Source organism: Carcharodon carcharias, chromosome 3, assembly GCF_017639515.1.
Source record: "Carcharodon carcharias isolate sCarCar2 chromosome 3, sCarCar2.pri, whole genome shotgun sequence".
In the NCBI taxonomy this organism is placed as follows: domain Eukaryota; kingdom Metazoa; phylum Chordata; class Chondrichthyes; order Lamniformes; family Lamnidae; genus Carcharodon; species Carcharodon carcharias.
Window position 1 is genome coordinate 116,156,524 of NC_054469.1, and position 26,674 is coordinate 116,183,197.

The 26,674-nt window shown below is 41.8% G+C and overlaps 1 protein-coding gene across 3 annotated transcripts in view; it reads left to right on the plus strand.

Moving 5' to 3' along the window:
* Nucleotides 1-26,674, plus strand: part of umad1 (UBAP1-MVB12-associated (UMA) domain containing 1) — a 152,891-nt gene that overhangs the window by 17,834 nt on the left and 108,383 nt on the right. The window contains exon 3 of one of the 3 annotated variants that reach the window (XM_041183086.1): nt 21,446-21,485. The exons of the other annotated variants lie outside the window; for them this stretch is intronic. Coding sequence (XP_041039020.1) covers nt 21,464-21,485 — 22 coding nt within the window. The 5' untranslated portion in view covers nt 21,446-21,463. The remainder of the gene's footprint in view (nt 1-21,445; nt 21,486-26,674) is intronic. 3 annotated transcript variants of the gene reach the window in all.

A 26,674-nucleotide genomic window follows, 5' to 3' on the forward strand; every position in this document is an offset into this window, starting at 1 on the left:
GAAACTGGTAAGTTGACTGTTAATCCTTGTTCTGAATCATATGGTCTAATACAATTTTAACAACAGAGTTCTTTAGTAAATAGTGATAATACCACAACTATCTTTTTGTGAATATCACCTTTTCACTTAAGTTTTTTTTAACCTATTTTCTTTCTTAAACATAAACAAACCATGTTCTGTAACGTGTTCTATTTAAGTTTCTGTACATTTCCATATTTAATTTACATTTTTCATACTTATTTGTCTTATAAATAGTAAAACTTTGAACAGATTTTTTGTAAATTGTTCCTCAGTTTTGTGCTCCTTGTTGCAATTATGTAACAACATCGGCCATAAAACAGATTGGCTGGAGATTCCAATTTGTGAGTTTGCCAACCAGCAACTTTTTTTCCCCCTCATTCATCTTAATGGACAGGAAAATCACAGGCTGGAGAGCACACAAGTAGAAAACTCAGTCAAAATGTTCACACTGCTCTATAATATGGATTGCAATTTTGCTGCCTAAGAATAATAATATTACTGAAGTAAAACTTGCAGTTCAATTTTGAAGTGAGATCAAATGGCTTAGCTGGGTTATGAACAAAATACGTACAAACGAGTTAGGAACAGGAGTAGGCCACTGGGCCCCTCGAGCCTGCTCCGCCATTCAATAATATCATGGCTGATCTGATTATGGCCTCAACTCCACATTCTTGTCTACCCCTGGTAAATACAAACATATGAATAGGAGCAGGAATAGACCTCAGAACTAGATGGCTGGTATTGACAGGATTTTCTCAGTGAGTAACACTTCTCTCGATTTTGGGGAAAGCTTTGATTTTTGTTCCTGAGTAAGTAGAACATTTAGCCTATTACAAGTACAGTGTCAAATCTGGCTATCCGAAAACTGGAGAGGACTAAAAATGTCTGGTTTTTATAAGCACTGCCATGCATGAATTTTAATTCTTATTAGTGAGTAAAATACCTTACTGGCTTGATTGCCTAGGTGCTGCATTGGTGCTCCAGACTAGTTATCAGCTTCACGTACCAGTCTTTTCCCGTGCACTGAATGGTCCTTGACCCTTGACCTCACACGACCTGACCCAGCTCAGTCTGATCTACTGGCACAGCCTCGACCCGACCCGACCCAATCCAACCAGAACGGCCCAACCCGAAAACAGGCAAGATCCGAAATCTGGCACAGACTCGGTCCCAAGGTTGCCGGTTTTGAGACACTATGCCTGTAAAATATTCATATGTAGATGTATGAAGTAACATAATACCTGCTGCATTTTTCTGCAGTTAAGTTTGAGACAGCTGTGTAAATAGGACTTTACAAATAAATGAAATAAGTTAAGGATTTTGCAGTATTAACTTGTAGCTGCTTTTATAGAAGAATTTGCTGAAACAAAATTACTTCCAAAAAAAAACTTCCCAAGTCAACAAAAAAAGAAAAACAAAATCACAGAATTGTTACAGCGCAGAAGGAGGCCATTTGGCCCATCATGTCTGCACTGGCTCTCCAAATGGGCAATTCACTTAGTGCCATTCTTCTGCCTCTTCCCCATAACCCTGCACACTCTTCCTTTTCAGATAACAGTCTAATTCCCTTTTGAATGCTTCAGTTGATCCTGTCTCCTTCACACTCTCAGGCAATGCATTCCAAACCCTAACCACTGACTGCGTGATAAAGTTTTTCTCATTTCACTTGGCTTCTTTTGCCAATTACTTTAAATCTGTGCCCTCTCATTCTCGATCTGTTCATAAGTGGGAACAGTTTTTCCCTATCTACTCTGTCCAAACTCCTCATGATTTTGAATACCTCAATCAAATCTCCTCTCAGCCTTATTGTCTCCAAGTAAAACAGTCCTAACTTCTCCACTCTCTCTTCATAACTGAAGTTACTCATCCCTGGAACTTAGCTCATGAATCTTTCCTGTACTCTCTCCAATGCCTTCACATCCTTCCTAAGGTGCAGCACTCAGAACTGGACACAATATTCCTGCTGAGGCCAAGCTAGTGTTTTATGCAAGTTCAACATAACCTCCTTGTTCATGTACTCTATTCCCCTGCTAACAAAGCCTAGAATACTGAACCAAAACAAAAATACCTGGAAAAACTCAGCAGTTCTGACAGCATCTGCGGAGAGGAACACAGTCAACGTTTCGAGTCCGTATAGCTCTTCACCAGAACTAGAATAATGTATGCTTTATTAATTACTCTCTCAACTTGTCTTGCCACCTTCAATGACTTATGCACATATATACCCAAGTCCCTCTGTCTCTGCATTGCGTTTAGAATTGTACCTTTTTATTTATATTGACTGTGTTCTTCCTACCAAAACAAACCACTTCACATTTCTCTGCATTGAGCTTCATCTGCCACCTGTTCACCCATACCACCAACTTGTTTATGCCCTTTGCAGTTCTATGCTATTCTTCTCACAGTTCAGTGTTTCCAAGCTTTGTATTATCTGCAAACTTTGATATTGTGCCCTATACACAAAGGTCCAGATTGTTAATATGTATCAGGAAAAGCAAGGGTCCCAACAATGATCCCCTGGGAGCTCGCTTCAAACCTTCCTGCAGCCAAAAAAAATCCATTAACCGCTACTCCTTGTTTCCTGTCACTCAACCAATTTCGTATCCATGTTGCTACTGTCCATTTATTCTGTGAGCTGTAACTTTGCTCACAAGTCTGTTGGGTGGCACTATATCAAACGCCTTTTGGAAGTCCAATGTACACCACATCAGCAGCGTTACCCTCTTCAACCTTCTCTCTTACCTCTTCCAAAAACTCCAGGAAATGAGTTAAACACTGTTTTCCCTTAAGAAATCCGTGCTGGGTCTCCTTAATTAACCTGCATTTGTCCTTGTGACTATGAACTTTGTCCCAAATTATTGTTTCTAACAGTTTCCCAACTACCGAATTTAAGCTGACTGGCCTGTAGTTGCCTTGTTTATCTTTTAACCCTTTTTTTGAACAAGGGTATAATATTTGCAATTCTCTAGTCCTCTGGCTGAGTCTAAGTAAGACTAAACAAGTATGGCAGTGCCTCTGCAATTTCTACTCGCTTGGCAATCTGTGCCTATAATTCACCAATCTTATTTACCACACTCCATGTGTGACAATATGTGATTCTCTTAGTCTCAGAGTGTACTGTTGTTGCTGGCTTTGTTAATTTAATTCAATTGTTGAACTAATTAATTTTGTTGTTTTACACCTTTTCAAGGAAGTTTCCTTTTGTAACTGCCTGCTTGGAGAATGGTTTCATAAAATACAATACTGTCCTTCAACTAAGAAAAACTTGGTTTATTCTAGTGATTGAAACATGTTCTTCCTGGTTTTTAATCTTATTTTCTGAGCACTCCACCATTCCAAATCTCTCTTAAAATCATCTTATGTTCCTCCTCCACCCAAGTCTCAGTCTCTTAATGAGATATTCTCTTTCCTTTTCTCCTACAACCACTTTACTGAGCGTCATTGCATCTGTGGTAATTTGGCCACCATGAAAGGATTTGCATTTATATTGTGCCTTTCATGACAACTGGATGACCCAAAGCACTTTACAGCCAATGAAGTGCTTTCTGAAGCGTAGCTACTGTTGTAATGTTGGCAAGAAGATAGCCAATGTGTGCACTGTCTAGAAGATAAAATAATGTCTGTAATGTTATTGAAAATTATTTAAAAATAGAGTTTAGTGGTGTCTGTGTATATGTGTGTGTGTCTTAATTAGATTAAAGCCAGCTGGTTTATAGGCTTTGATGTATAGAAGAGAAGTAGGTTTGGAATAGTAATTAGTTAAACATAGGGAAATAGAAGGTAAGGAGTAAAGGAGGCAATTTGCATTTTAAACAGACCATTCAAAAGAGCGAGTGAATTATTACACTTAACCAGGTGGAGCACAAAAACAATGTATTTATTTTTTTAAAAGCTTACTAGTAAAGTGGATATAATGAAAGGGTTTTATTGTTAGAAGATTTAAAGTTTAAAAAAAACCTGTGACAATGAGAATTTGCATTCAAAGAGGAAAGTATGTAAAAAGGAAGAGAAGGCTTTTAGTAAAAGTAGGAGGGATTCTAAGATCTAAAGCCTCCAGCCTGTAAGCCTCAAGTCTGTCTGCAAAGACCCAGAGCTGAAAGACACCCATTTTGAATGTGACTGTTTAGGGTGTGCTTTGCCTGGGATCTGCTTAAATCTTTGTTTTACTGTTGCTTTACCAGGGGTCTGACTGAGAGTCAGATTAATTAGGGGATTTTTATAGCTATTATTGTAATTTTGTAGACATATGTATTGCTTACAATCTTACTTGTATTAATAACTGTTTATTTTTATAAGAAACCTCTTGAGACTCGGTGGTCTCATTACTACTGAATTTAAAGCCTACATCTCGAAACATACAAATTGCAAAAATGGGTTATGACAGTTGTTTCAGGTTTCCCTCTGGGATTTGAACAACTCAGCCTTTACCATCGGCTGTGTCATATTGCACAGCAACCTCCTACAAACAGTAATGTGATAATGACCAGATTATCTGTTTATATAATATTGAGTGAGGGAATTGGAATAATTCCCCTGCTCTGCTTCAAAATATTACTGCAGAATCTTTTGCACCCTCCTGAGAGGGTAGGTGGGGCCTCGGTTTAAAATCTCATCCGAAATACCATATTTCCAACAGTACAGCAGTCCTACAGTTCTGCATTGGAAAGTCAGCTTTGATTTTTTTTTTGTGTGTGCTCAAGTCCTGTAGTGGGTCGCGAGCCCACAAACTTTTGCCTCAGAGCTACCAACTAAGCTAAGGATAATACTAACCTATATTTTCTCAAAAGCCAGTAGGCATGCTGTGTATTTTAGCTTTTTCTGTTCATACAGTTGCACACACACATCCTCAAGTCCAGGTAGGGGAGTTTGAGTATGTCTGGCTTAACACCAATTTGCACTCCAAAAGTTTGTCCTGGTTGAATAACTGCTGGGCACCAGTGTTGAATTAGTACTGTGAATGGATCATCTTTTTGGAGGATGTTAAACTGCTTACGGTTAGCTCAAGTGTTTAGGATATCAATTAATTCCCCCCTTAAATTACAGCCTTGTGACTCAGAAATGACATACTATTGATTGATTGATTATTGGGATGTGGTTTTAGAAGCCTGTTTCCTCTGTGTTGAAATGTTTGTTTCCAGAGTAATTTAAATATGCTGATCTTTAATTGAATGTAGGCACAAAATTGTTATGAGCTGTACTTTTTGCTAGAATGCAGTTCTTTCAGAGTTGTAACACAAGTGTTCATTATTACACTAAGCTAAACATCAAAATTGCTGGAGTTTTTTTGTTATATAAATTTACTTCAGTATTGGAGCATTAAGGCTAAAATGATTGTGGAATATGCTGCCACAAAAACATTTTATGTATTGGTTATATGTGGAATCATGTGAAGAGAAATTGTTGAAATACACAGCAGGACTGTTGGCTTTTTAGGAAAGAAAATATAGGTTATCATTCCAAAGGAGAACCCTGCATTAGTAAAAGGGATACGGCACAATTTTTTAAAATAGGACTGACCAAAACAAAACGAAGGGAGAATGGGAAAGGAAAAGCATGAAGAAATGATAATTGCTATTACAAAGGGGGTGTTGATTGGCTAAAGGCATTCATCACTTCTCACCTCTTCCATGGCTTATTGACAAAATACGTTCACAGACTAAAACCCCCAAACTTGTATTGGACTTCCAAACCTGCTATGTATTTCTAACATTTTTGTTTTTATTTTAGGTTTTCAGCGTCCAAAGTTTTTTTTTTGTTGTACCTCTGTTGAATCTCTCATAGCTATATGAGATCAGGATATTCTCCTGCAAAGAAAATTAACTTATCAATATTATGTAAACTGGGAAACTCAAAATGTGTGCTTAGAAACTATTCTCAGAAACTAGAAAGAACTGCCATTGTCTGAGTGCCTGCAATGTTAGGGTATAAATTATTTTTAAAGTCTTTAATTGGGGTGAAAGGTTTCCCTAATGGTCCATTGCCGACAACAGTATAAGACAGCAATCTAATGTATTTCTTTTTTAAACCTTTTGTAGATTGCATGATCTGCATGTCTAGTTGATCTCTTGTAAACTTAATGAAAAAATGCATTTTAATGTTATGTGCTTCAAATAGTAAATCTTATTAGTAACGGAGCGATTACGTATAGAGAAGCCCCTTTGTATAAATTTAGTGGCATCCTACTAAAATTGCTCATCCAGATTATTAGTTTTTCAGGCAAATTAATGTAGTTTTAAAAAAACAATATTTTCTAACTAATTCTGTCTTCACAGTGATAGTACTGTCCATTGCATTGTGTGGCACTACTACTGTGCTCAATGGGATAGATTTCTGACTGATTCAGCAACTCAAAAGTGGGCATCCTTGAGGTGCTGTGGATCATCAGCAACAACAGAATTGTATTCAACCACAATCTGTAACCTCATGGCCCAGCATATATCCCTTACACTCTACCTTTGCCATCAAGTTGGGGGTCAACCCTAGTTCAATGGAGAGTGCAGAAAGGCATGCAAGGAGTACCACCAGGCATACCAAAAAATGAGGTGTCAACATTTGATGCTACAACATAGGACTACTTGCATGCCAAACAGTGTAAGCAGCATGTGATTGATAGAGCTAAGCAATCCTTAAACCAAGAAATCAGATCTTAGATTTGCAGTCCTCTCACATCCAATTGTGAATGATAGTGGACAATAAAGCAAATACGTGGAGGAAGAGGCTCCATAAATATCCCTATCTCAATGATGGGTGAGCCCAATACATCAGTGCAAAAGATGAGGTTGCAGCATGTGAAAACCATCTTCAGCCAGAAGGGCTGAGTGGCTGATCCTTCTCGGCCTCGTACTGAGGTCCCCAGCATCTCAAGTACCAGTCTTCAGCCGATTTAGTTCACTTCATGTGATATCAAGAAACAGCTGAAGGCACTGGATACTGCAAAGGCTATGGGCCCTGACAACATCCTGGTAATAGTTCTGAAGACTTATGTTCCAGAACTTGCCTCGTCCCTAGCCAGGCTGTTCCAGCACAGCTACAACACTGGCATTTACCCGGCAACGTGGAAAATTGCCTAGGTATATCCTGTACACAAAAAGCAGGACAAATCCAAGCCAGTCAGTTACTGCCCCATCAGTCTACTTTCGATCATCAGTGAAGTGTTGGGAGGGGTCATCAACATTGATATCAATTGGCACTTGCTTAGCAATAACCTGCTCACTGAAACTCACATTGGGTTCCGGCAGAGCCACTCAGCTCCTGAGCTCACCACAGCCAAACATGGACAAAAGAGCTGAATTCAAGAAGCAAGGTGAGAGTGACTGTCCTTGACATCAAGGCAGCGTTTGATTGAGTGTAGTGTAAAGGAGCCCTAGTAAAATTGAAGCCTATGCAAATTGGGGAAAACTCTCTGCTGGTTGGATTCATACCTAGCTCAAAAGAAGCTGGTGGTGGTTGTTGGAGGTCAATCATCTCAGTTTCAGGACATCACTGCAGGAACTCCTCAGGGTGGCATCTTAGACCAAAGCATCAGCTGCTTCATCAATGACCTTCCTTCCATTATAAGGTCAGAAAAGTGGATGTTTGCTGATGATTGCAGAATATTCAGCACCATTCGCGACTCCTCAGATACTGAAGCAGTTTGTGTCCAAATACAGCAAGCCGTGGACAATATCCAGGCAAGTGGCAAGTAACATTGCCTGGCACTTGTGTGGTGCGAACTACCATTCCCATCAAGAGAGAATCTAACCTTTGCCCCTTGACTTTCAATGGCATTACCATTGCTGAATCCCCCCATTATCAACATTATGGAGGTGACCATTGACAAGAAACTGAACTGGACCAGCCATATAAATACTGTGGCTACAAGAGCTCATCAGAGGCTAGGAATCCTGTGGCGAGTAACTCACCTCCTGACCCCCCCAAAGCCCGCCAGCCATCTTCAAGGCACAAGTCAGGAGTGATGGAATACTCCCCACTTGCAGTGCAGTTCCAGGAACATTCAAGAAGCTTGACACCATTCAGGACAAAGTTTCCTGCTTGATTGGCACCCCATCCACAAAAAATATTCACTCCCTTCACTACTGACGCACAGTGGCAACAGCGTGTACCATCTGCAAGATGCACTGCAGGAACTCAGCAAGGCTCCTTAGCAGCTTTCAAACCCATGACTGCTACCATCTAGAAGGAGAATGCAGCTGTCACCTGGGAACACCATCACCAGGAAGTTTCCCTCCAAGCCACTTACCATCCTGACTCCTGACTTGGAAATATATTGCTGATCCTTTACTGTTGCTCAGTCAAAATCTTGGAACTCCCTCCCTAACAGCATTGTGTGTGTACTTACACCACATGGACTACAGCAGTTCACGAAGGCAGCTCACCACCAAATTCTCAAGGGCAATTAGGGATGCGCAATAAATGCTGGCCTAGCCATTGCTCCCCGCATCCCAGGAATGAATCAAAAAAAGGAGCACAAAGAAAGTTTGTGTGTCCTTTTTCAGCAATGCTCAAGTCCTGTACTAAAAAGAGACTTTTTTTGGGCAAAGCTTTTCATCTCGCACTCATCTGCATAATTCACAAGCAGATACCAATGTCAGGGGAAACAACATATTTATACTGGATGAGACAAGAATGCTGATTTGGTTGGTTGGCAAGTGAAATTTGATAGAGATAGAGGTGTTGACATGGAGAATGCACCAGTGATCAGTGGTGACTGACAGTTAACTGCCAAGCATTGTTTGAAATTTAAACCAAGCAACTTGACTCTAACCAAGACATTGCCTTGGGAATGAACCAGCGAATGGATGTCACCTATTTTGTTTAGCTGAAACAGGTGCAATGTGTGTACGTGTTCCTTGTGTTTTAATATATGTAGCTTCGTACATGCGAATGCACCACATTGCGAGCCTGATTGACAATCTTAAATTGGTTGTCAACGTAATTCTTAGTATGCTAAGGATTATTTAGCAAATGTTGTCCAAACATGGAATCAGATCTAATGTTGAACAGTTTTAAGTTTTGCAAGTATGGGCTGGTTAGGTATGTCTGTACCTTGCTCGTTGTGAGCAGCGGAAGGGCCATGCTGTTTGATATGATCCGCCAGTCTTTGGGATGTACAGTCTATATATGTAGCATCACACTGGTACTGAAATTCATACATCACATTACTCATTTGTGTGATAGGCAGAACATCTCTTTGGCTTGACGGCAGCATCCTATTACTGGTGAATACCACTCCTGTTGCTACCGTGTAGTAGCTGCATTCCCTAATTTTTGAGATACCTTGCCCTTCCAGGGTAATCTGAGGTACACTGGGCACTTTTCAGGGTCGAAAGTGATGGCCTTCGGCCTGTTCATGAACTTGCGCTACATACAGTATGAAATAACTGAATCAGAGTAGCCATTAACTCACAGGATGTCTTTATGCCCTATTTCTTTGCTGTTAACTTGTCAGCCATCTGGTGCATTCTCCATGGCGACGTCTCTACCAATCAGAGTCTACTTGCCAACCAATCAACACTCTCTTCTCAAAGTATAAATATGTTGTTTCCCCTGACATTGGTATGTTCTTGTGAATTGTCTTGAGTGTCAGACAAAAAAGATGAAGGTATTGAACTCAGGGAGAGAGACTGCGAGGTTCTTAATCAAATTGATACTGGGAGTGACAAAGTATTGAAGGTGTTGGCAGGCTTAAAAATGGACAAATCTCCAGGTTCGGATGATTTGTATCCCGGACTGCTGAGGGAGGTAAGAGAGGAGATCACAGGGGCTCTGACCCAAATTTTTAATTCTTCTCTGGCCACGGGGGAGGTGCCAGAGGACTGGAGAACAGCTAATGTGTTTCCGCTATTTAAGAAGGGTTGTAGAGATAAGCCGGGAACTACAGGCCAATGAGTCTTGCATCAGTGGTAAGGAAACTATTGGAGAAAATCCTGAAGGAGAGGATCTCTCTCCACTTGGAGAGGCAAGGTTTGGTCAGGAATAGTCAGCATGGCTTTGTCAGAGGGAGGTCATACTTAACAAATTTGATTGAATTTTTTGAGGAGGTGACTAGGTGTGTAGATGAGGGTAGTGCAGTTGATGTAGTCTACATGGATTTCAGCAAAGCCTTTGACAAGGTCCCACATGGGAGACTTATAAAGAAAGCAAATGCACATGGGATACAGGGTAATTTGATAAGGTGGATTCAAAATTGGCTTAGTTGCAGGAGACAGAGGGTGATGACAGAAGGATGCTTAAGTGACTGGAAGCCAGTGTCCAGTGGCGTACCACAGGGATCTGTGCTCGGTCCCCTATTATTTGTCGTTTCTATAAACGACATAAATGACTATGTGGGGAGTAGGATTAGTAAGTTTGCGGATGACACAAAGATTGGCCGGGTGGTTAACAGTGAGGTTGAGTGTCTTTGGCTGCAGGAAGATACAGATGGGATGGTTAAATGGGCAGATAAGTGGCAGATGGAATTTAACCCTGAAAAGTGTGAGGTGATACACTTTGGAAGGAGTAATTTGACAAGGAAATATTCAATGAAAGGTATGACCCTAGGAAGTTGTGAGGAACAAAGGGACCTTGGCGTGTGTGTCCATAGATCTCTGAAGGCGGAGGGGCATGTTAGTGGGGTGGTGAAAAAGGCATATGGGACACTTGCCTTTACCAATCGAGGCATAGATTACAAAAGTAAGGAGGTCATGTTGGAGTTGTATAGAACCTTGGTGAGGCCACAGCTAGAGTACTGTGTGCAGTTCTGGTAGCCACATTAAAGGAAGGATGAGATTGCACTGGACGGAGTGCAGAGGAGATTCACCAGGATGTTGCCTGGGATGAATCATTTGTTATGAAGAGAGGCTGGATAGACTTGGGTTGTTTTCATTGGAGCAGAGAAGACTGAGGGGTGACCTGATCCAGGTGTACAAGATTATGCGGGACATGGACAGGGTGGATAGGGAGCAGTTGTTCCCCTTAGTTGAAGGGTCAGTCACAATGGGACATAAGTTCAAGGTGAGGGGCAGGAGGTTTAGGGGGATGTGAGGATAAACTTTTTTACCCAGAGGGTGGTGACGGTCTGGAATGCGCTGCCTGGGAGGGTGGTGGAGGTGGGTTGCCTCACATCTTTTAAAAATTACCTGGATGAACACTTGGCACATCATAACATTCAAGGCTATGGGACAATTGCTGGTAAATGGGATTAGGTAGGTAGATCAGGTGTTTCTCACGTGTCAGTGCAGACTCGATGGGCCGAAGGGCCTCTTCTGCACTGTGTGATTCCGTGAAAAAGCTTCAACAAAAAGTCTCTCTTTTTCAACGTAGGTTGTTTTGTTGTTGGAGGTCAATCATCTCAGTCCCAGGACATCACTGCAGGAGTTCCTCGGGGCAGTGTCCTAAGCTCAACCAGCTTCAGCTGCCTCATCAATGACCTTGCCCCCATCATAAGGTCAGAAATGATGATTGCATAGTGTTCAGCACCATTTGCGACTCCCAAATACTGAATCAGTCTGTGTCCATATGCAGCAAGACCTGGACAACATTCAGGCTTAGGCTGATAAGTGGTAAATAACATTCACGTCATACTTGTGCCAGGCAATGACCATCTCCAAAAAGAGAGAATCTAACCATCAACCCTTGACATTCAGTGATATTATTTTTGCTCCATCCCCCTATTGTCAACATCCTGGAGGTTACCATTGGCCAGAAACTGAGCTGCTCTGGCCATTTAAATACTATGGCTACAAGAGCAGGTCAGAAGCTAGGAATCCTGTCACGAGTAACTCAGCTTCTGACTCCCCAAAGTCTGTCCACCATCTACAAGTCACAAGTCAGGAGTGTGACGGAATACACTCCGCTTGCCTTGATTAGTGCGGCTCCAAAAAACACTCGACATGCTCAACACCGTCCAGGACTAAGCAGCCCACTTTATTGCCACCTCATCCGCCGCCTTAAATATTCACTCCCTTCACCATTGACACACAGTAGCAGCAGTGTGTGCCATCTACAAGATGCACTGAAGCAGCTCACCAAGGCTGCTTCAACAGAATCATCCAAACTCGTGACCTCTACCACCCTGAAGACTAAGTATAGCAGATGCCTGGGAATTCCACCACCTGCAAGTTCCCCTTCAACCCATACACCATTCTGATTTGGAACTATATCGCCGTTCCTTCACTGTTGCTGGGCCAAAATCCTAGAACTCTCTTCCTAACAGCACTGTGGACTGCAGCGGTTCCAGAAGATGGCTCACCATCACCACCTCAAGGGCAATTAGTGATAGCCAATAAATGCTGGCCTAGCCAGCAACCCACATTCTGTAAAGGAATAAATAAATGCTGTTCTTTTTTACATTATACAGTTTTAAATGTTTCTAAATGAGTATTCCATGGAATGCAAATTTTAGGACCATTTCGCAAACAAAATCTATATTTTGGCAGAGGCTATAATAGAAACACAGATCGAATATAGCTTCAAATAGAAATTTTACTGACTTCCAATACTATTTTTACCTGTACGTACAACAATACTACTTCTAAATGATACTTATAATGCATTTATTATACTAGTTACCAAATCAAAAGACGTTCTGTCAAAGCTTTCAAGTTGTACATCAGTTGGAAAGTATGCTCTGGTATGCCACACAGTGGAAATAAGGAAAAATGCAACTTTCCCAAACGTCTTTCAGCTTAGTAAAAAATAGCACAAATCCACTTTGAATCAAAGAAAGAGAAATTAGAATTTTTTTAAAACATGAGAGAATAAAAACGTTGGAAAATCAAAAGGATGTGGGTGTTCAAGGACACAATTTACATCAAAAACAAATATAAAATATAATTGAAAGGCTAATTAGATGCTTGCCTTTATCTCGGGGGGTTGGGGGGGAGGGGTGGGTGGCGGGCGCAGGTGCTGCAATACAATAGGTGAAGAAGTTATGCTTCAGATGTATAGAACCTTGTTCAGACCCCTATACTGAATTCAGTTTTAGACACTGCATTTCGGGAACAGAAGTAGGGAGGTCATGTTGGAGTTGTATGGAACCTTGGTGAGGCCACAGCTGGAGTAGTGTGTGCAGTTCTGGTCGCCACCTTATAGGAAGGATGTGATTGCACTGGAGGGGGTGCAAAGGAGATTCACCAGGATGTTGCCTGGGATGAAATATTTAAGTTATGAAGAGAGGCTGGATAGACTTGTGTTGTTTTCGTTTTTTTATTTGTGGATCATTTTTTTATTTGTTCATGGGCTGTGGGCAACACTGCTGGCTCAGCCAGCATTTGTTGTCCATCCCTAATTACCCTTGAGTAAGCACTGCTTGACAGCACGGTCGACAACACCGACACCTACCATCGCTGATGATCGAGGTTAGAATGATGGAGTGGTAAATGGCCAGATTGGATTTGCCCTATTTTTTTGTGGACACGACATATCTGGGCAATTTTCCACATTGCCGGGTAGATGCCAGTGTTATAGCTGGAAGGGCTTGGCTGCGGGTATGGCTAGTTCTGGAGCACAAGTCTTCAGTACTTTTGCCGGAATGTTGTCAGGGCCCATAGTCTTTGTTGTATCCAGTGCCTTCAGCTGTTTCATGATATCAGGTGGAGTGAATCGAATTGGCTGAAGGCTGGCATCTGTGATGCTGGGAACCTCCGGAGGATGCTGAAATGGATCATCCACTCAGCACTTACGGCCAAAGATGGTTGCAAATGCTTCAACCTTGTCTTTTGTCCTGGTGTGCTAGGTTTCTCCCACCATTGAGTATGGGTGTATTTGTGGAATCTCTTTCTCCTCTTGGTTGTTTAATTGTCCACCACCATTCAAGACTGGATGTGGCAAGACATCAGAGCTTAGATCTGATCCATTGGTGGTGGGATCACTTAGCTTGTCTATCACATGCTGCTTATGCTGTGGGCATACATGTAGTCCTGTGTTGTAGCTTCACCAGATTGACAGCTCATTTTTAGGTTTGCTGGGTGCTGCTCCTTGCATGCGCTCCTTCACATTTCATTGAACCAGGGTTGATTCCCCCAACTAAATGGTAATGGTAGAGTGAGGGATATGCCTGGGCCATGTGGTTGCAGATTATGGTTGAATGCAATTCTGTTGCTGCTGATGGCCTCATAGATGCCCAATTTTGAATTGCTAAATCTGTTTGAAATCTATCCTATTTAGCACAGAGGTAATGTCACATAACACAATGGAGGGTATTCTCAATATGAAGACTGGATTTCATCTCTATAAGGACTGTGCGGTGGTCATTCTTACTGATACTGTCATGGACAGATGCATTCGTGACAGGGTAGATTGGTGAGGAGAAGGTCAAGTAAAACTTTCCCTCTTATAGGTGCCCTCACCATCTGCCACACACCCAGTCTAGCAGCTATGTTCTTTTGGACTCCGCCAGCTCGGTCAGTGGTGATGCTACCGAACCACCCTTGGTGATGGATTTTGCAGTCCCCCACCCAGAGTACAGTGTGTCCCTTTGCCCCTCTCAGTGCTTCTTCCAAGTGGTGTTCAACATGGAGGAGCACTGATTCATCAGCTAAGAGGTGGAAAAAGGTGGTAATCAGCAGGAGTTGTCCTTGCCCATGTTCGAACTAATGCCACAAGACTTCATGGGATCCAGAATCAACGTTGAGGACCCCCAGGGTAACTCTCTCCTGACCATTGTGCCACCACCTCTTGACTTGCCAGTGGACAGAACATATCCAGGGATGGTGACGGTGGTGTCTGGGAGGTTGTCTGTATGGTATGATTCGGTGAGTGTGCCTATGTCAGGCTGTTGCTTGACTAGTCTGTGGGACAGCTCTCCCAATTTTGGCATAAGCCCCCAAATATTATTAAGGAGGATTTTGCCGTGTTGGCGGGGCTTGGTGTGCTGTTTTCATTTCACAAGCCAGTGGTCCACCCAGTTTCACTTCTTATTGACGTTTCTTTAGTGGTTTGATACAGTTGAGTGGTTTGCCAGGGCATTTTAAGAGTTAACCACGTTGCTGTGGGTCTGGAGTTGCATGAAGGCCAGACCGGCTAAGGATGGCAGATTTCCTCCCCTAAAGGACATTCGTGAACTAGATGGGTTTCTACGACAATTGACAATGTTTTCATGGTCACCGTTACCGAAACTAGCTTTTAATTCCAGCTTTATTAATTGAATTCATATTCCACCAACTCTGATATGAACCTGTGTCCCCAGCACATTAACTTGGGACTCTGGATTGCTAGCTGTAGCTATTACCATTACACCACCCTCTGTGAATGTAAAGCATGAAACAATATGTATTATATATTACTGCATTTTGTAATCTAATATTCAAAGTAAGTGCTGCTTTGCATAGATTGGAAATTATTAGGTGTCGTTTAAGAAGCATTTTTTTCTTGGCACTGAAAAAATGTACATGCAATTGAAGTTTAGGTGCTCCCATTGTTCACCTGAGAAAAGACATTATGTAACTTTTTTATTTTGATTTTTTTAATGGTTAGAACTAATGTAGGAACCTGATTTCAGCACATTAAATGAGAAGTGTTAATTACTAAATTCATAATTTGTATAGTTGCTTAAGAACAGATCTGGAGTGTCTTAAAAATTGGCCTGGTAGACTGGTTTAATAAATAACCAATAACATGGTGTTATGGTTCCTGTAAAGACTGCTAACTTTTTGAAAGAAATTAATTTCCCAAATGACCAACGGAAAGAACTGAAGGGCAAGATTTCACTTTTTACTGCTTTTGCTGTAACAAATAATGTTTGACCTATGTTGATTTAGTTTAACAGGCTACTGATACATCAAACTAAAGAAAATGTTAAAGTTCCACATTCACTAACTAGCACAACCGAAATATGTCTCATGAAAAGCTTTTATTCAATGCTACATTTCTGGCAGATATGTAACAGAGTCCCAGAGTCACTCCCAGCTTTCCAGTGGATGGTCATCTTTCCCCATCATGCCAGATTGAAACTTGAAATGTCCTTTGGCAATCATTCCACTCTTCCTGAGTTTTCCTGAATACAATTATCACCAACAAGTTATGCCTCGACAAATCTCCCTCTCCCTCAGGTCACAACAGTTCTGACAATTCAGAATTCCAGTGGTTCCTGTATCCAGCCTCTTTAAGCAGTTTAGTTGGCTGTGGTAAAACTGTTTTCCCCATAGAGAGCTTTACTTCACTCTCCACCATTTCTTGTAGAACAGGGAAGACCTATTCTAGGGAGAGTTCTAATTCTTCTGCTCCCTGCATTTCCGCAACAGCTGTCCTTTGTTCTGTGAGACGTTGTGAAAGGTGCTAAAATTGTCATTTGTCAATAGACATAGAGAAGGAAAGAAAACAGATCAGACAGTGCAGGAATAAAAATCTATTTATTGCAAAAAAACTAACAAGGATTAGCTTGATGCATAGTTCACAGTTTTACGCTGAAAATGTATTTGATGCTGTCAGATTGCTTAAGATTTATGTTAATATGACATAATACTGAGCCATCATCCTAGGAGCCTCTTAACATAAGATTAACTGAATAGACCTGGGGCACAACACCTGGCCCTAGTATTTCTTGGCAAAGTGGGGAAAAGTAATCTGGGCTTCTTGCTCTCTATTATGTCTGGTCTCCCTCTCTGCAAACTTGGAATGTGTATGCATCAATTGAGGACAAGATTAGATTTATGTTTAGTGCCAAGGTGATGCTGCTGATTGTCCTGGCTCCCTCATAACAAATGGATGTTTGGACAAGATACTAGAGTCCTGTTGCATTGCATATATGAATTACCACTTTCTGGACAGATGTAAAATTCAAGAAGAAAGAAAAGAAGTTGAATTCATCTTTCTGTTCTGATGAAGGGTCATACGGACTCGAAACGTCAACTGTATCTCTCTCTGCAGATGCTGTCAGACCTGCTGAGTTTTTCCAGGTATTTTTTTTTTGTTCTAGATTTCCAGCATCTGCAGTATTTTGCATTTACATTAATTCTGCCTCTTGTTTCTGGACATTGAGTTTGCTGGGGGAAAATGTAGCATTTGTGTAAGTTAGATATATGTGGATTTGAAGAAAGAGCTTTTGTTTTTATAGAAAATAGGAGTAGGAGTAGGTCATTTGGCCTTTCGAGCCTGCTCCGCCATTCAGTATGATCATGGCTGATCCAATATCTCAAAGCTGCACTCCTGCGTTCCCCCCATACCCCTTGACGCCTTTAGAGTTTATTATACCTTATTGCATTCTGAGCCTGTTTCAAAGCTTTTTATAACTAATGGATTATTTTTGAAGCCTACTCACCGTTGTTATATAGAAAAGCACAGCAATCAATTCCTGTGCAGGAAATTATTTGATAAATGAAGAGAAATTCCAAAGCTTTTGTTTTACATCACTTCCCAATCAGACCAGAGGCCCTGTAACGATGAAGTAGGGCCATGGCTGACAGTTGTAGGCAGCCATTTCACCTTGGGGTGTGGAACACAATTAAAATTACTAGTCAACATTATAGTCACTTGGTGGTACAAAACTTGAGTACTGTTGAAAAAAGACACACCTTTTCGCCTTGCACTCATTAGTCTAGGTGCAAAAATGCCAAACTTCAAAGGGAGCAGCAATTTATGCTACATGAGGAAAGGTGCTGATTGGTTGGCAAGTTGCCTTTGATTAGTTTAGGCATTGCCATGAAGAATGAGCCAGGGAACTATTGCTCTCAATACTTTTGTTTAATTCAAAAAAGGTGTAATTCCAGGACATGTTCACTTTTCCTGCAGAGGTTAGATTCCTCCATTAGAATATATGTAGGTCCTAGCAAGCGTAAGTGAACCACATTGCGAGCCTGACTAATGATCTTAAATTGATTGTTAGTGTAATTCTTAGCAAACTTGGGATTATTAAGCAAGTGATGTCTGTTTGCAGAATCACATCTAATGTTAGAAACATGTCCAGGCATTGCATCCTTTTCTCATGCAGTATCAGTGGTTACTTCGTTTGAAATTCGGCATTATTGTGTCTGTCCTGATGAGTGCAAGACAAAAAGCTTCGACAGCGTGTCTCTTTTTTTTCCAACAATAGGTAATACTATATTAGGGCAGATGTGATGGGCTGAGTGGCCTCCTTCTGTTGTAAATTTTCTATTTCAATAAAGTGAGGAATCAGCATTCAAAGAATATACTATTTGACTGACTGTATTGGGAGATTACCAGAATAATTACTATTAATAGAAAGAAAGGAAAGTAGCAATGTTGAAAATATACAAATCTAACAGCATGTGTAAATGGAAAAGCTGGTTAATGTTTTCATTGTAGATTGTTTGTCACAAGATAATCGCAGCATGTTTGGAAAACAAATGAGATAGGAAAATAGGAACAGATGCGGGTTATTCAACACCTTCTGCCATTCACTTAGATCATGGCTGATTTGTATCTTAACTTCATCCATCTGCCTTAGCTTTGTAAAATACATGACTCACTAAATCTAAACTTTTCATATCCTTTTTTTCTAACTAAAAATATTGTTAATAGTGGAAATTCATGCAGCAGTCATTGTGGGAACCTTTTCCATGTGCTCCAAATAGAAATAGTGTGATGGTAGAAATATCCTTAGTAAGTATTGTGTTAGAATATGTTTGTTGCATAATGTTAGCATATACTTCTCTGTACAAAATAACAAACTGTTGATTTAAGGTGAAGTGTTGCATAATTTTCATTTAAGTATAGCTATAGGAAATTGAATATGAATTAGATTTTCCCCCAAATTATCTCATCAGTATAGACAAATGCTACACTGACCAAGATAATTGAATGCTCAGTCACTGATGGGAAAGGCTTATGGGAGGCTTTCCATAGAAGCTTAGAGTCAGATGAATAGAGAATTTGATAGGATATTAGAGTTAGTTGAAATTGCAGAAATAGGGAGGGACAAGGCCATAAAGGAAATTACAGAAGAGGGCAAGGATTTTTAAATGTGAGATATATGGGACTGGTAGCCAATGCAAATTAAAGAGAATGTAGAAGACATGAGTGTGGTCTTAGGATATTTGAATAAACTGGATTTTATAGTGTTTGAAGGAATGAAGGGATGGACTGAGAGTATGGAAGAAGTTGAATGTGGACAAAATGAAGGAATGGATAAGGGTCTCAGTAGTACAGAGGTTGAGGTAAGGGTGTGGTGAGCAGCATTGTGGAACAAAATAGTCTTGAGGTGTAATTTGTGGGCTTTAAAACTCTTGATCAGAATCTTATGGATAATTTGGCTCAACTTAAGAGAGTGGCTGGGGTGGGTGATGAAGCCAGTGGCAAGAAGGGAAGTTTATGGTGGTGCTGAAGACAATGACTTAAGGACCTCATCCTGCTGCTGCTGCCATTCAACAGCGAGAGCCTAAAAGGCAAAACCCTATCAGGTTTACCTGTGTGCTCTTGGGGGAATGGAAGGGTGCTCCTTTTTCTAAGGCATTCAGTGCCTAATTGAGGGAGTGGCATCAGGAAAGAGGTTGGTGGGGTTGGGGATGGAGGGTGGTGGGGAGGTCGACCCGCTGAGCCAAGCCTTACCCTTTTTGTCAACCTCCCCCTCCCACATCCTCCACTCTGTGACTAATCTGCTGGAGTGAGTTAGCGGGTGAGTGGGTAGTCAGATCAGGAAGTTAGTCTGGTTGGTGGTATAGCTGGGTGGCCAGGAAGCTGGTCGGGACAGTAGCTATGTGGTCCAGAGGGGTTGTCAGGTGGTTGGGAGGGTAGTTGTGTTGTCGGGGAAGGGGTAGTTGGGTGGTCGGGAGGAGCAGTCAGGTCGGGGAATAGTCAGGTCTGTGTCGGGGAATAGCCGGGTCTGGTTGGGTGGGTAATCTGGTGGTCGGGGTGGGATGGGGGTAATGGAGGTGAAGGTTGTAGTCAGTTTGTGGGGTGCTTAGCCAGTTATAAGGGGTTGGTTGGGGGAGAAGGATAGCTGCGTCAGGAGGTGGCCGGGTCGGGGAATAGTCAGGTGGTTGAAGAGGTAGTCGGGGTGGGGGTAATCAAAAGATGGGAGGTGATTAGAGGGTCAGCTGTGGAGTTACCAAGGTGTCTTAACCAGTCTAACATTTCTTGGATAACTATTTAGTTAAATGGTGAAACTGACCCAAGCCTCTGACTCTAGCTCAGAGTCAGAGACTTTCACGGAGGGTCCTGGGGAGCAGGGGAATTGCCCAATTGAATTTTAAACTTCCAGTGCAATTCCCACATCGGTCTGCACGTCAGGACTTCCACAGAGTCCCAACATGCATCTTTAGTCATACATCCAGTCTTTGACCATCTGGAGACTGGAAGGTTTGGTCCTTTATTTGAAAAGAATTTCAAGTCAAATTTCTAACAAATAAGTTACAATTTCTATTTTGACGCTGTCTTTTGTTTGAAACAATAATCTTCCCATTTCCTTCCAATTGAAAATATTTAGTCTTTGTTTATTAGTTTAAGTTCTCCAGGTCACGTGACTCTCTGCTTTCCAGCTCTTCCTGAATTGAACTTTGTTGAGTTAGCATTTGCTCCCCCAGTTTATGTTACAGTGAGTTTATAGAATAAATGGCACAGAAGGAAGTCATTTAGTCCACTGAACCTGTTCCAGTGTGAGCTCTTCAACTAAAGCAATCAAGCCTTATGTTGTTTGAAGTAGTAAGATTGTGCGAGGCCAGCAGAGTGAGAGAAATTTTCACAGGATTGGAGTTCACTTTTGATGTCTAGTTGGTTTGAAGCTACTTCGTTATTTTGTGGCTTGTGGGTCCATTTATTATAGAGGGCAGTGGGGAAAGTATTTGCAGTTAACTTTTAAGTTGCCAAGTTATCTGAAGGATATATAATGCTAATTATGTTTAATGTAGATAATGGCATCTACACAATAGAACTTAATAAGCAAAAGCAAAATACTATGGATGCTGGCAATCTGAAATAAAAATTTAAAATGCTGGAAAGATGTGGGAGGTACTGGAAATTGAGTTGCCAGGACAACCATGGGTGCAAGAAGTGTCTATGGGTAACCGTTGAGTACAAGTTATTGAATTTGAGAAGTAGTTGGAGGCAGTCAGTACTATACAGGTGGAGGAATGTTTCCTGAAGTGAGCATTGCAAGCTCTAGTCACCCACCAGCTAGGGAACAGTAATAAGATGGTGTTTGAACATCTTGTCGGGGCAAGGACAGAGGATGTGGGTAGAGTTGTTGCAGAAAATTTCTGAGAGTTCCAAGTTGTGTGACAGGATTACAATCCTGGATATCTATAATACAGATAAAGGCAACGACACATTTGGATCTCTATCCCAAGCAGTTCATCATCTGTCGCCCTGCCGTTTGTTTGCAGACTCATCTGGAGTTAACCTTACATGAGAGTGATTTGCGTGTATTAAGACTTGGGGAAATCTCTGAACTTCCCACTGCTAGTGTCAGCTTAGCTTAATAGCACTCAGATTGCGGGTTGAAGTCCCATTCAAGAACTTGATCCAAACTGACATTTAATTTATTCTCTCTCAGTAATGAAACTTACCTGAGATGCCATCTTTCTGTCGAGATGGTAAGTTAAAGCTCTGTTTGACTGTCCAGGTAAAAGATCCCATGGCACTTATTCAAAGAGCCGAGTTCTCCCAGCATGCTCGCTAACAAATTAACTTGTCATTCGTCACATTGCTTTCTGTGTTGTGTGCAAATTAGTTGTGGCATTTGCCTGAATAACAACAGTTATTATATTTTAAAAGTAAATATTTAAAATCAAAGTAAATATTTTAAAAGCCTTGAAATGCATTGCAACATTCTGAGGTCATGCAGCAAGCATTCTTGACCTCTATCTTTTTGACCCGCTCTTAAAGACCTAACTATTTTCACAGGAGTACAGAGTATCCTTTTATTTACAGTTCTCCTGAAACTACTGAATAAAATTGATCATTGATATACTATTTATGATATGTAGGGGGCTCTCTTTCCCAAATATTTCCTATCACTTGTAAAACTGTATTGTTATGGATCATCCCAATTGAAAGTTCAATAAATGCTGTTCATGTTTTATCCTTGTTGAGCTGCAGTTTAGTGATTTGTATAGGAGAAAACACAAGTTTGCTATTTCATCTTCGATCATTACAATAGAGCCTACTAATATCCACTGAATTTTACAGTTGTAGTGAATGGGTTATTTTATTGTTTAGGGATACAGTACACTCCAGGATGCTGTATCTGTGCTATCATTTGCAAACAGGAATTTCTGCAGAGGCAGTGTTGGCCTGGTTTTTCTATTATTGTGAAAGGTAATGTTTTATTATTGTTCAACAAGCTATTTCTGTAGACTGCTGAAGATGGCTGTCATTGGAAATCAAAATGTGTGATCGAGAACACAAGATGTCGGAATCTTTGTACTTATAAATTGGTGAATTAATAAAATTGAAACTGCATCCAGGTTTTCTGTTCCTTAGATATCCAATTTCAGCAAGACTGTGATGCAATATACTTATACTGTATGTCTTACCCAGTACTGCATAAAAAATAATTCCAGTTTTGGATTTCAGATCACAACATGATTCCTTAGTTTCATAATATTGGTGTAATTACTCATTTGCATTTTTAAAAAGTTATCTCTTTAAAAACAAAGAAATTTAAATGCACAGCGCATTAGAATGTATAAACTCTGTAGTAGTATTACTCTACTGTATGTGGTTCATTCAAAATCAAAATACTGCCAATGCTGGAAATCTGAATTTTGAACAGAAATTTGGCAGCATCTGAGGAGAAAGAAATTGAGTTAACGTTTCAGGTCTGTAATCCTTGCATTTTTCTGTTTTTATTATGTATATGGCTCATGTTTTACTACATTTAGCAGTTAATAAAATATATATCTGTATTCATCTACCATAATGTTTTGGTCAAGCTAAGGTCTTCATAAGGTAACAGATGTAATATTCATTATTTTGAAATGCATCTGCAATATGAAATATTGACACAGTTTCAAATATTGCAGAAACAGCTTTAAATCATCTTGTGACAGTGTGACATGAAAATCATACTTATAGTTTTTTTGTAAGAGGACGGTACAAACCAAAAAAATTGCCATTCCACCTATTCCTTCAAACACACCAAATTATACTGCTGTGTACTGTTGTGACTTATCCTAAGCTAATCACTACTTTCGCTAATTAACCATGACATAAAAGCTTATGCAAACCTTAAATTTTCATAAAGATTTTTGACCTCTGAAACCAGATGTCCAAGCCATGTAGTGATTAGAATGATGTTTTATACCATTTTTTTATGCTTGTATCTTGCTTTTTGAAGATCTCTATTACATTTATTTATGTTCACATATGATTGACTTTGCATATGACTGCTTATGATTCACATGATACTCAAGTGCAAAAGTATTTGCATAAGGATATTTGTTGAGGTCTGATAAGGGATTTGTAAATAGATTAATTTCATTACCTAATTAATAGATTAACTTTTCAGCCAACTAGAAGAATTTTTCTGGAAGTAAGTTTGTATATAAGATATAAATTTCTCCTTTAAATTAGTTGAATATATATACTGTTAGTGCATTGCCACTTCTGTGGTAAATATTTGTCTCTTTCACCTTTTTTGTGGCATTACCCCTACCAATGTAATGGACTAATTTTTAATGTAAAAATTACAGGCCAGGAATGTAACACACACTCACTGCATGTTTACTTATGGGAAGGTAATTTTTGTTCTTTCATTTAGCTCCCTATTTTTTAGGAACATATTAGGAGCACACCTAATATGGATGAGGGATTAAAAAAAGTAAAAAATTGATATGGGAAGTGAGAAATTGAGGAGTGGAGCTAAAAGGAAAGGTGAGAGTGAAATAGAAACAAAACAAAAAGTCAATAACAGGTAGTAATAGCTTAAAGAATGTCGTACTGTTGATTTAGTGCATATGGGGGTCTAAGGAAATATGCACTAACAGGAAACAAAGAATTAGGATACATAATTGCTGCTAGTATTGGAGAAGAATTGAAAACAGTGTACATTAATGGTCACTACTGGGGCCACTTCTGTTCCCTGAATATAAGGATGATTTGGACCAGGGCCTGAGCAACACCTAGGGCAGAATTTTCCCGTTGGTGTGCGGGGGTGGGCCCTGCAAGTCTACGCGTAAAATGCAATGCAATTGCGTAAGATGCGCAGTGACGTTGGGTGAGCGTCCCAACGTCACCGTGCACCATCACAATATTTCGCTGGGCAGGCGCACGATGATGTCCAATGTGTGTCTGCCTTTAATTAACAGCCCATTTAAGGCCCTTGAGGTGCTAATTGACGCCGATTTTTCAACACCCGTGCAATCTTCGCATGGGCACAAAGGGCAGGCGGGTAGGCCACAATTTTATAAACCTCATCCAACGATGGGATAAGAGGGCTCGCTGGGTGTACACAGTCAAGTATTTATTTATGAAAGTTTTTGAAACTTGCTTGTGTGATCTGCAGTACTTCAAAACGCATACCAGCTGCTTTGTCTGGACTCTTAACCTTCAGGTCAGCACCCTGCAGTGAGGAATCTTTTCTGGTCTTGCAGTTTTCAGGAAGCCTTCCCTTAGCCTGGGTATGGGAGCTGAACAGTCCACTGAAGGCAGCTCCTATGAGGAGGAAGGGAGGGCTAGAAGGGGGAGGAGGCCAGAGTGCACATTCAACCTCTAGGGGAGTGACCTTTGGGGATGACCTTTGCACAGGCACAAGGGGCGCAGGGCCAAGAGTAGTCCAAGGTGGAAGGGGCCACAGAAGACGCCACTATCCTGTTGCCAGGGTATACATGCGGCGAAGCAGCCACCTCAATATGTCTGAGGTGCAGTGCCGAAGGAGACTCTGTCTCTCAAAGGAGACAGTCAACTATATCTGTCAGATGATTGGGCCTGAGATCTCCGCTAACTGTGTGGGTGGGCACCCCATGCCAGTGGCTCTGAAGGTCACAGCTGCCCTCAACTTCTATGCCTCTGCCTCCTTCTAGGGGTCAGTGGGTGATCTTTTCAGTGTTTCCCAATCAGCTGTCCATACTTGTGTCAAGCAGGTTACAGATGCTCTCTTCAAGTGTGCATTGAGGTTCATCCACTACCGTTGGGACCAGGCAAGCCAGACACAGCGAGCCAGAGGCTTTGCGGCCATTGCTGGCTTCCCCCACGTCCAGGGTGCAATAGACTGCACGCATGTGGCCATCAAGGCGCCAGCAGGTGAGCCCGGTGCCTTCGTCAACAGGAAGGGCTTCCATTCCATGAGCATGCAGATAGTGTGTGATCACAGGATGCTGATTCTACAAGTCTGTGCAAGGTACCCAGGCAGCTCCCACGACACCTGCATCCTCAGACACTCCCAGGTGCCAGGGCCTTTCAGTGCTCCAGCTTGGCTTGATGGATGGCTGCTGGGTGACAAGGGCTATCCCCTCAGAAGGTGGCTCATGATGCCTCTCCGCCACCCAAAAACAGAAGCTGAGCAGCGGTACAATAGGTACCACGCCTCCACAGGGGCTGTGATGGAGAGAATCATCGGCCTTCTCAAGATGTGCTTCCGATGCCTGGACCACTCAAGGTGCACACTTCAGTACCCTCAGATCATGTCTCAGTGATAGTGGTAGCATGCTGCACACTCCACAATCTTGCGCTGGAAGGGGGACTGCAGCGGACGATGAAGATGTAGACGCAGTGGCTGCAGCTGCACATGATGAGTCCAGCAGTGAGTCCGAGGATGAGCGTGCACAGGGAAATGCTGAGGGGCTAGACGCTGACCCGGGCATACTCCAGGGAAGCAGAGACATCAGGGAGGCTTTAATCCAAAGAACCTTCAGCTAGCACACCACAGATGGACCACCAGGACAAGCCTGGGCTGTAGGCTTGATACTTGACACCTAAGTGCAAAATCTGCCAGGCTGGGAACATTCAGTAAGGGCCTTATAAAGCTGAGTGTCCAACAATGCACTCATTACAGTTTTGGAAACCTTACATATGCAGAAGAAAAGAAGCACCCTCAGCCATGGTGACATAGCTGAATTTATTATGTTAAGCAAATCAGCTTATTCCAAAATAAAAGACGATAGTGCTACAAAACAAAGCAAATCACAAGGACCTCATCTCAGTCCAACACAAAAGCACCAGTGAAAAACCCATGGTGTGCCGAAGGTGCCTTATGTTTTCATTTCTGGGTGCTACTTCTTGGTGCTGCCCCATCGCTCAGAGTGGCATCTGAGACAGTCTGCTGTCCTGTTGGCCTCGATGACCTTGGTAGTTGTCCTCTGGCCCGTGGAGCCTGTGCTGGCCCTGCCTGGGAGGGAGCTACCAGTTCCACAGCTGGCATCTCCCCAGTCGTTGCAGCCTCACCGGATGCTGTGGTCATCGGGAGAGGGGCGGAGGAGCTACCTCCCTCATCCGCAGTGCCCTGAGAGGCGCCAGCAGAGACGCTGGGCAGCTGCTGTGCCGCCAACGTGAGGCTGCTTTGGACCTCCATGCTCACCGTGGATGGATGGGCACCAAGTTGGGAAAGCCCAAACCATCTCCCTCATTGGCTCTGACCAGCTGAGGTCAATGCCGATGTGAGGGCTTGATGGTCAGAGCGCATCCCCAGGAAGGCCTGATGGGTCTCCTGGAGTCACCACTATGTCCATGGAGGATGCATGGCGCTCGGACATGTGGCTCATTGTTTCGGCGATCATCCGCATAGACTCCTGCACCACGGTGACCAAGCCAAGCATAGCCTCGTGCATCTCCTCCAGATGCTCCC